The 11408-nt window shown below is 35.6% G+C and overlaps 1 protein-coding gene across 1 annotated transcript in view; it reads right to left on the bottom strand.

Annotated features, from left to right (window-relative positions):
* Window positions 1-1005: 1005 nt before the first annotated feature.
* ANKAR (ankyrin and armadillo repeat containing) overlaps window positions 1006-11408 on the bottom strand; it is a 53467-nt gene continuing 43064 nt past the window's right edge. The window contains exons 18-23 of the mRNA XM_086361935.1: window positions 10362-10520; window positions 9302-9419; window positions 6810-6919; window positions 5124-5320; window positions 2586-2632; window positions 1006-1277 (exon numbers count right to left, since the gene is read on the bottom strand). Coding sequence (XP_086218061.1) covers window positions 1030-1277; window positions 2586-2632; window positions 5124-5320; window positions 6810-6919; window positions 9302-9419; window positions 10362-10520 — 879 coding nt within the window. The 3' untranslated portion in view covers window positions 1006-1029. The remainder of the gene's footprint in view (window positions 1278-2585; window positions 2633-5123; window positions 5321-6809; window positions 6920-9301; window positions 9420-10361; window positions 10521-11408) is intronic.

Here is an 11408-nt window from a genome sequence, read left to right as displayed (position 1 = left end):
TTATTTATCCCTTTCTAGTATAAAATTCTCCCCAGATTTTTCCCTGGAATTCCTGTATTTTAGTCTCTCCACCAGGAAGTTGTGACTCTGGACTGTTAAGATAATTTAGAATTGAATTGGAGATTAAGGAAGTCTCTTACTGTACAGTGGTTAAAAGCACGGGCTTTGGACTGTGACGCATAGAAAGCCCTAAGTACCTGTAGCCGCTGTCACAATCACCATCACCATCGTTACGTGAAGGCGTGTTGGAGAAAATAACTGCTGATTAACATATATGTTCTAGTGCAGACCAGATAGACCAGAGAGACAACTGAGCAAAGTGGACGAAGAAAAAGGAGTACTCTTTAAAGGACTCACTGAAACCCAGTTAGCTTTTATGTCAAATCTGTTTGCTGCTGTAAAATATGAGAAGCGGACATACATCAAAGCTTGCACCCACTGGAAACAGTAGTCTTTGGGCAAAGACATCCTGTGATTCTGAGCCACAGAGAATATCATCTGTTCCAGCTGCAAACCAAGGATACTCTGTAGGTGTGGAGTCTGGTCAAAAGTGGTGGCCACAATTTTTAGCCATACTTTTATGCTTGATAGGAAGTGATTTCAGATTTTTTTCAATAAAGTATTTTTAAATGTATACATTTCAGATTTTTAGAAGGCTCATGCATCTATCATTAAATATCTTATGGTAGCACAATGAGTGTTAACATGTAGGCTACTCTGAATCAGACCTTTTTAGCCCAGCATACCAATTAAAAAAATCTTTCTATATACACTAATTGTGTCACTTGTGTCAGCTGCTTAATGGTTTTAGGTGCAGGCATTCTATTTTAGAAAATGCTACTTAATTTTTGAAGCCATATATCAGACCTGATGTTAAATTCCAGTAGACATGCTAAGGAAATTTTGTTAAACATCAGTATCAAGAATTTGCATTCAAAAAGATGATTCAGTTATGTATATTTTAGCATAATTGAAAATGAAAAATTTTACAAGATTGCTCAGGAATCCTTTCACACTAAAATGCTTTTATTAGCCTTCTCCAGGCTCTGGATTAGCTTTCTGTACATGTTTCCCAAGTTGGTTCAAAAGCACTATTCTTGGTCTTGATACCGTTATGATATCTGATGAAATTGCAGATGAAAAGGAAAAAATATTATGAGAAACAGTAGTCTTTTTTGTTGTTTTGAAGAGTCCCATGAAGTTAGTTACAGGAGGTATAAAAGTCAAAGAATCTCTTGGTTGAATTTTGGGTTTTAATTTTCTTCGGTGCTCTTTCCCTAAAAAGGAAAGAGCCATAATTAAGTGTCTCTTAAGCCTAAGAGCCCTAGGAATAGTCTCATTGCTTTTAATTCTATATATTTCTAATTCTTCACATCGCTGAAACATACTAAGAGAACGGATCAGTAGCTTCCAGACTTTAGATGCTGGAATGCAAAAATCTGTGGAGATCAATATATGTTGCAAACTTTTTATCATGCCAAGTTGGCACTAATGAAAGAACAAATGCCAGCTACTTTAAACATCATTTTGGAAAAGAAGGGATATTTTCATGTCAAAAGAAGGTGTAAAAGCCATTATCTTAAAATGGAGGACTTTACTTGAATGAAATTAACTTTATTAGACACCTAGTTGTCCTTTTTCCTTTTTGTCTTATGTTATCACAAACCTGGTCTGGACTTTGCAGACCATTACTGGTATACATATTATTCAGAAGCCAATTTTAAAATGAAGGAATAATCGAACCAGCTTTATCCTTCTAGGTAAATTACTCTTACACTAAAGAAGCTATCCAAAAACCAGACCATACAGAAACCATTCTACTACCGATGATATTCAAAAATATAGCTTCCCACACATACCTACCTTGCCTCAGATACTCCCTGATAAATGAAGTTCTTCCCTGTCCTTTTCTTTTCCTATTCTCTGTCTTTCCATTTGTGACTCCAACAAAGTGATCTTGATTTCAGAAAGTTCTGTCTTTGCTTTTACAGTGAGGTAATATACCAAGTGGACTGATTTTGGGTCCTACACTAAGCACACATGATCAGGCATGAAGCATGTACATCAAGTCAGTACGTAATTTATTTTCCCTATTACTTGTCTAGTAGGGATTGGACACTAACATGATAAGATCTGGATTCTGATCTCACAGGCCTCAGCCACTCAGCCATCAACTCTATAAACTTACCTATCAAGTCTATAAAACAACATAATATCAACGGAAAGAATGTCATCTCTGCTGTAAGAACTTATAGGCAAGTGGTACATGAAACGGAGTAATAGCAAGATCGTAATTAAAGTCATATGTTTTTCAATAATGACATTTCTATGCATGGCTTGTGAGAAAAAGCAAAGTAAGAAAGGGATTTCTGTCAAATGCCGTAAGTGGGGAAGCCTTAAAAGGAATGATTAACACAGCACGGGCTTGTAAATGGGAAGATATTTTAGGTATGTAAAACTAGAAAAGTAGAAGTTTACCGGGAAACATTTTTTGGTAGCCTCAGCATTTTGAATTCTTAGAAATAAAACAATTATAAAAGGTCTGAATTGAAAGTATCTTAGAGATAAAAGAAAAAATCAATTACCTTTCTTAAAGACAGGAATTATGGATGGTCCTCCATTTTTCTCCAGACTGAAAGGAAAACACTTTTATCACAAAAACTAGAAATATATAACAACTTAGTATACCCAGGTACCATATTCAGTGCCTAGGGGTCTAATTTATACGTGTTACCTGTACTAACTATGCATGTTACCTGTAAGTATTTTATAGTCCATCAGTCATTTATTCACTTACCACCCAAAACATGTGGAAGATTCATTATGCTTGAAGTGAATAGGAAAAGTTTCATGGAAGAAGAGACACTTCAGCTAGGTTTTGAATAAAATAGGTCTTTAAATAGATGAGTTAGGGGAGTGTATTCCAGATATGGGGAACAGAATATGAAAAATTACAATACTATAAAACAGCATGGCACGTTCGAAGGGCACTAAGTACTTAGTCTAGTGTGATCAGAATTAAAGTTATCTGGAGACATGATGGGAGGTAAGATTGGAGAATAAAGATCAGTCATTTTGTGTACCATGAATAAGAGAAAATTTAAACTTTATTTTCAAAGTAATGTGATACTAATGAAGTATTTCAAGCTAAAGAATAATAAGCTATACCTAAGTTGATATGATGTAGCTTTAATAGAAGTATTTTAATCATTATCCTGTACATGTAACATAAATATGGTGTTACAAAATTTGCCTGGTAATAAAATGTAATTTTAAATATTAAATATTAAAACTTCTTATGACGGATGTGTTCCTGGTTAATTTGATGAGGAAGGAACATTTGCTTTTGTCAACTTTAATAAGACAGACCCCAGTCTGTTCAATATGCCAACTTCATGGCTGTAGGGTAACATGAAACTGGCTGGTACTTTAGGCTCAGATTATTTTCACGTAGGGTCAGTTAACAGTAAGATTTTGTTTGTCTACATACTTCAAAATTTACACATCCAAAAACTTCTAATCTGCCATTCTTGGGGCTGAATGAGGGTGTGGGAAGAGAGAAGTGGTATATACTCCAAAACAATGCTGCCATGACCCCAACCAAAATCAATCTACTTTATGTTTCCAATAGTGGTATCAAGGAATATTTTGTGGGAATTAATAATCTTTTAGCACATTCCCCATAGTTTCATTTAAATAAAATTCCTTTGTAGGATTGTTATGAAAATTAAAGGGAATAGTCAATCTATATGAATACTGTAAGGAGAGTGCATAGAATTATTAGTTATGGGAGTAATTGTTATTTGTTTACCAGTTCTACCTCACTTGGTAGTGATTCCCATCAGTTTGCTGATCACTTGTTATTGTTTATAATCCTGAAAATTGAGAGTTCACAACTCCAGGGGATGCCGTACAAAACCTCACAGTAATTGTAGATGGCAGTAAAGTGCACCGAGGAAGGAGTATCTTATTCTAATTCCCCAAAAGTTGCCGTATGGGCTAGCTGTGAGAGTGATTTCGTAAAATAATACTTCCATTATTTAAAGTATATTAATTTTTTGAATAAATATTATTTTAAACATTTTTTAAATTAAAAATTTTAAACCCAGAAATTTAAAGCAATTGTAATTTAGTTTTCCCTGGATTATATAAAATTAGATAATCAGTTTGGGGTATTCAGTTTTTCATTCAAATTAAAGTGACTGAAGATATACTCATTTGTCTCTGTACTTAAAACTGACTTATAGAACCATGATACACTACTGGATTCTATTGTCTTCTATTATCATAGAGTTAATAATATATCTTGAGTAGTTCTGTTTCCTATGTGTAAATAGCACTATTTGCAGAGACTTAATTCAGCTGTAATTACAGAAGAAGAGAAAATATGCCCATTGTAAGGAGATTCTCCTCTCCTCTCTTTTTACAGAAACTTAAGTTCATGGTAGAACTGCAACACTGAAGCAAAATCCTCTGAATAAATGCCTGGCAAACTTTGCCATAACTTTAGCCACTGGGTCTGATTTAGCCCTGTTTATACCCTGTGAATTTGGCATAGCTTTGAATCATGTGTAAAAGCCCCATTTGATGCCAAGGTCATAGTGGCATTCCTGGTTGCCTCAGAGCTCTCCGATATACCCCAAACCTACCAAAGAATGACTTCCTGAATCACCCCGCCAGGCTCCTCTGTCCATGGAATTCTCCAGGCAAGAATACTTGAGTTGGTAGCTATCCCCTTCTCCAGGGGATCTCCTTGACCCAGGGATTGAACCCCTGTCTCCTGCATTGCGGGCAGATTCTTTACTCCTTTGAGCCACCAGGGAAGCCCAAATTGAATTTGGAGGCAACTAATCTTCCAAAAACTTCTGAAAAGGGGGATGAATAACCCTGACCAGACAGGACCCCCAAGATCAGTTGTATTCTTGTCTGTACTCTAAATTATGTTGCTAAGTTGGAATTAAAAAGAGGCTTTGGCAATGGACATTTAGAATGAAGTCTTTCCTTCGTTACACAGTACATAGATTCATATCAAGGATAGTTCCCTTTGTTTGATCTTTCTTAAACTTCCTTAAAAATTCGTCTCAGTAATTTCACTACTGCCACTTCAAATATAGGAATAATACCTTAGGGAAGGAAGTCCCACTTTTTGTTGCATTTTAAATTCCTTTAAAAATGCTGGGTTTATACTTGCATCTCTGCTGATATTATTTGTTATACGAAGGAACTGATTAGGCTTATTCCTGCATTCCTTTAATAAGAGTCGGAAAGCATTTGCATTGTAAGTTAAGTAACCAAGAGCACTGGAGCAAGCCATGCGAACCTAAGCGAAGAAAAAACAATTTCCCCTTAAACATTGAGCTTTGTTCTTAAAATATCTAACCCAGTGTGCTCATTAAATATTTCATAGGAAATCTCTGTAGATATCATACAGCAAATACGTATGTCAGCTGATGGCAATTTATAGACAGGCATAGCCATATTTTTCGGGAGGGCTGTGAGTTGCCATTGATTTCGAGTAGTTGTTCTCAGTCCTGGCTGCATTTTGGAATCACCGGTAGTTTTTTGTTTTTTTTTTTTTAAAGCCCGTCAACTAAATACAATCTCTCTTAATAGAATCTGGTATTAAGTGCCACAGGTGATTCTAGGGCAAGTAAGTAAGAACCTTTGAGTTTGAACTAAGATAGTAGGTCTCAGTTTTCACTGTGAATTGGAATCACCTGGATAGCTATGAAAATCTTGTCTGTATTCCACCCCCTAGAAACTGATTTAATTATTTTGGAGTGCAGGGACCTGAATATTGGGACTTTTCAAAACTGCACAGATGATTATAATATAGGAAACTAGGTAAGAAACCAGAGCATAAGAGTAAGTTAAAAATAAGCCACCCAAGGAAGGAAGCAACTCAGTTATCCACTGAAAGAAACAAGCACAAGTTCCAGGCCATGGGACTCCAGGAAAAGTAATCCTTCCTTTGAAGGAAATACTCTCTGCATTTCACTCTGAAGTAATTAGGTTGTTCATATAATAAAGTACACCCCTGGGAAGTTCTTAGGAAAATCTCTTCGTGGTGGCATAAAAAACGTTGAAAAAATGAACGTAAACCAAACCCATGCAGGGTACCAGAAGGCTGACATATTGGTCTTTACGTTGACATACGACTTCTGTCTATGCCCCCAAATCTTCCATGGCTTGCACAGTGCTTCTGGAGCAGCAGCCTCAGCTTCTGGGAACACGTTAGAAATGCAAACTATAATGCTAATTCTACACCATAATGCTAATTCTACACCAGATCAGAAACTTTGGGAACGGAGGCCAGCAGTCTATGGTGTAACGAGTCCTCCAGGTTATACAGCCTTATGGAGGAATACTGCCTTAGCCCTTCCAGGAAAAGCAAAAGAAACAGAAGCAACACTATCATAGCCAACTGGGCTTCACACACCCTCACTCTTAACTGTTGGGCAGGTAAGGAAAACGTTCCAATGGATTCCACTTTCATCATTACAAATAATCACAGAAATGACTGAGTGACTTTAATTATAAAACATTTTATAAATAAGTATTTTTGTATCATCCATGTACTTATTCGTGGACTGAACCTTAAAGCCTGAAGTTAAAACCAATGTGCATATTTTGTGGGAACCAGAATTGTGAATGGCAAAGGTAGGACTAGAAAACTCATAAAATTTTGAGTTAGTAATATGAACTGTTAATATTACATAACACTCAACCTGTGGAGAAATTGGCCCACAGAAGTGAGACAGAGGCAAATTATTTTTAGGATATTCTGTTTTAGAATTGCTTTTTCATACCTCTTCTTGTCCTGAGTACAAATGATAGCAGAGCTGTTGGATTGTCCCTAATGTGGTAAATGCTTCTGGAATACCAGCTCTAGAATGAGCCAAGGTAGCTATTAAGTTCCCTATAAATTAAACAAGAAAAAATGCATGTGTCATTTAATTGATATAAACCAATATACTGTGCCTTCATTCATTTGCATATATGAAAGTATTAAAAAGCTTTTGAGTCACATCTCTATTAATGAAGAACTGCTGAGGAAAAATATGTGTGTGTTAAATATAAACTTTTCCCAAAATTATGGTTTGGTTTTCTGTCACTAACAGTAAAAGTTAAATAGGTTCATTTAAGTGTGAAGAATTTTGAAAAATCAGAGGTTGTCTTCCTCTTGGCTTCAGAATATATTTTATTTTGAGGTTTTATGTTTTTTAATGATTATGAACATAATGTTTGAACTATGTAAGAAAATTTAATGTCCTTTTTGCAATTCAAATGGTTTTGAGTTAAGAGCCTAATTATATTTGTAAAATCAAGCAATATATCGCTTATTGACATTTAAGATCATTGAAGTTCTTCCCATAAAAGCAGTGTTTTGAGATTGAAGTAATAAAGTGATCTAGTAATTAAATAACACAGAGTAGGCAATGGCACCCCACTCCAGTGCTCTTGGCTGGAAAATCCCTTGGACGGAGGAGCCTGGTAGGCTTCAGTCCATGCGGTCCCTAAGAGTCGGGCACGACTGAGCGACTTCACTTTCACTTTTCACTTTCATGCATTGGAGAAGGAAATGGCAACCCACTCCGGTGTTCTTGCCTGGAGAATCCCAGGGACGGGGGAGCCTGGTGGGCTGCCGTCTATCGGGTCGCACAGAGTTGGACACGACTGAAGTGACTTAGCAGCAGCAGCAGCAGTAATTAAATAAAGGTGCAGCTACCAACTTAAAATTGTTTCATTACAATTTGTGTTTTATTTTTAGAGATTTCATGTGATATTCTTTCACAGTATTGTTGCTGTGTTGGAATAAGTGTAACACAATAAATCTATTTTTACATTTGTGGGTGGATACTTTATTGAGGTATTCACTGAGTTTTTGTTCTCCTTTTGTTTTTTCCAGCCTCCATTAAAAAGCCAGAAAGACTTCTGTATTTATGGCCTCAGGATGAGTTGGGTGGTATGGTCTAAACCAAAAATTATCTAACGATAACCTTACTTTCAGGCTTATATTTTCTAAAGCCTGAGTTTATAGAAGGGGAGGAAGGGAAAAAGTGTCTTTAAATTTAGGGAGTAAGAAATGGGTAAGGGCAGAAAATCTAAGACTAAAACAGAGAGCAGGACTTTTTGTGAAGAATGGCTAAATGGTACACATAGGAAAAACTGAACTGCTGGCAACAGAAATATCAGCTTATGTAAAATTTCTGTGCTTTTGGAGCCTCTTCTGGAAACCATACCAACCTGGACTTGAGCATATCACTTATTTCACTTTATCCCTGAAATCTAAATACCTGGCTTTGCTTGAGAAATCCAAGACATGCATATGACTCTGGAGGTGCATATGACTCCAGTGATGGAGTGCAGAGAAAGCCAAATAATTTTTGAGATTCAACATCTACCAGCCTCGGAAAATTAATATTTGAAAGCTAAAATAATACGTCATTTCTTGCACAAAGGAGTTTATGAGGTAAAATTTAAACCCACTACAATTGTTTTTCAGAGTCATAGAATTACTATGACTATGAATGTCATTTAGATAAAATATATTTAATAGCTTATATTAAACATGTATTTTTTTCTGGCTAATTTTTGTTTGCTTGAATTTACCTTACACCATACAAATGTAACTTTGTGGCAGCAAGTGAAATTTTTTTTTTGGTGTGTTCAATAATCCCTTTCAGTTAAAAAACAAATACTTTATTTTTTGGTAGCTGTCTGTCCATATGGCTGTCATTTTGATACTGTTTTATGTTGAATTGAGCGTGATAGATCAAGCAAACTAAGATATTTATCATCTGGAGAGTTAGATCTGGATAGATACAGTCAAACAATTACCACTAACTGTGTCAAGAGTGCTGCTAGACCATTTTGCTCTGCTACATCGCATAGCAACATAGAGAACTCAGACATTGGCCAGATATGCACATTTAGTCAAAAGGAAACAAACAGAGGTTATCAGCATAAGTCTGCCAGTATGACTACAAATTAGTGTATAAATTTTGTGGTTGGTAGTTCATAGTTGAATTCTCATTTTACATTCTGAAAAAATTAATTATAGGTTTAAAAAAGTAATTAGGAAATCAGAAAGGCTCTAATTGGGGTGCAGAATAGACTTCATTTCATTCCATGTAGACTTAACTCTGGAGTTCCACGTAGACTTACATGAATTCATTCTTAAAACCATTTGACAGAGTATCAGGCTTATTTTATTACTCCTCAGATTACCAAATAAAAAAAACCACCTTTTTTGAAAATAGTTTTATGTGGATATGATTGACTTCTAGTTATTTCTTACCTGTCAAGACAATAGTAGTGGAATCAGCTGAATATAGACTGTCAACTAAAATAGTAACACCTCTTGCAGTCAAAGTAATGTGGTCCACATCTATAATGACTTTAGCTAATACAATAATCTAAAAATAAAAAAAGCAGAGACTCATTGAACATTTTGTACTCCGCTTCTGTAGTTAACCTTTTATTTCTGAGGGGATGCTTCTCAGGAAAGTAAGAGGGTCAATTTGGTATGATCCAGTAGAAGAAAAGCAAGCTGTGCGGCGAGGACCCAGAGTGTGTTTCCCTATCTGATTACTGAGTAACCATCGTAGGCCATATTATCCTTCCATCTTCTTTCCACAATGTTTGCAACGTTTGCATCTGTAAAGTATGGGTTCACAGAAAACACTTCTCCTAAAGGTCATGAGATAGACAAAGAGGAGAGAATAAGATCAAGAAGAAGCCAGAGACATATGGTTGTCTACGTGGTTGAAGAATCAGGTGATCAGCTAGAGATCCGCAGTTAGAAAACTTGTTTCTCTACCTCCTGCCTGATAAAATAGGGGTGATGAAAATAATACTACCTGCCTGTCAACCTGATGGGGTTGTTTTAAGCATCAGATGAGGCAAAACCGCCTATTAATTTGTAAAAAACAAACAATAAAACCCACATCATATTGTTTAGTCACTAAGTCATGTCCAATTCTTTTGTGACCCCGTGGACTGTAGCCCACCAGGCTCCTCTGTCCATGGGATTCTCCAGGCGAGAACACTGGAGTGGGTCGCCTTTTCCTCCTCAAGGGGATCTTCCTGAGCCAGGGATCAAACTTGCATCTCCTGCATTAGCAGGTGGATTCTTTACCACTGAGCCACCAGGGCAGCACCTAACCTTGTAAAACTCTACATAAATGAAGGACTCCTCATAAATAATGGAATGCTTATGAGGTGGAAGGGGGAGGTGTAAAAAATACTGTGAATTTTACAAAATCAGTTAATATTTTCCAGATCCAATGTTTTTTCTAACTTTTCAGTTTTCACTAGAAAGATACATTGATTTGAAATTTTAACCCTCAAATTTATACCTGAAATGCTGCCATTGCCTTCTCAGTTTCAATTGTTGATTCAAGGAAAGGTTCAAAAATTGATATGCTCATTTTTCCATTTTCCAATATTAAGTATTGTTGAAAGCGATTATTGAAGGCAAAAAGGGTTAATGCATAGCCTGCTCGTAAACAAATATCCTGGAAACAGGAGAGATGCATTATCTTTAGTTTACTTCATTTATCATGTTACTCAAGGCAATAGGTTTTGAATTCTTGCATATTAGGATACATTTCATTCTTATCTCTGGGAGTAAAATAAGACATTATTAGGGAAAACAGGTAGTAGAGTTGCCCCAGAGTGTTATTGAACAGATAAAACAGAGAATTAGGTAGTGGTAATCAGGGAAAAGAGAAGAGAAAAAAATTTTTAATTTTTAAATGGAATGTTAGATTACTGATTATATAAATGAATACCTAAATGGTAATAAGAATCTCCATAATTGTATTAACCTTCAACTTTTTAAATCATATTTTTATTTCAACATTTCAAAATACAATTGATAAAAAATTAAAATTTCTCTTGTATAGCATGATATATATTGAATTTTATGCATTCTGAGATGATACCGCTCATTTCTTAAATTTACTTATAAAATTCTGCTGCAGTCTAAGGGAGAATAAAAAATGATTTCCTTTTTAAAAGTCGAATTTTAACATTCTGGGACTGGGCACAGAGCAAAAGTCAGTTTTCCCTTTGGCAGTCCATTTGCCAAAGATTTACAAGTATGGTTGATCTTCTAGAAAGACCCAAAAGATAGAATCTTATCACTAAATCTTATTTTTAATATTTTATTTGAACACTGTGATAGAGAGAAAACCATTATTTTCAGTGTGAGAGAACATTAATCTTAGTGAGTTTTCTTGTCACTGTTAATCATATTAAAATGCTATAGGTACCTATGAAATATTCACAGATAAAAGTATATGATGCCTGAGATTTGCTTCAAAAGTAATATATGGATAGTGAGGGAATATATAAATGAAATAACTGCTGAAGACAGGTCATGGGAATATGTGAGTATGCTA

Source organism: Bos grunniens, chromosome 2 (assembly GCF_055505025.1).
Source record: "Bos grunniens cultivar Pamir isolate PY7600 chromosome 2, Bosgru_T2T1.0, whole genome shotgun sequence".
NCBI lineage: Eukaryota > Metazoa > Chordata > Mammalia > Artiodactyla > Bovidae > Bos > Bos grunniens.
This window is presented reverse-complemented; position numbering and strand designations above follow the sequence as displayed.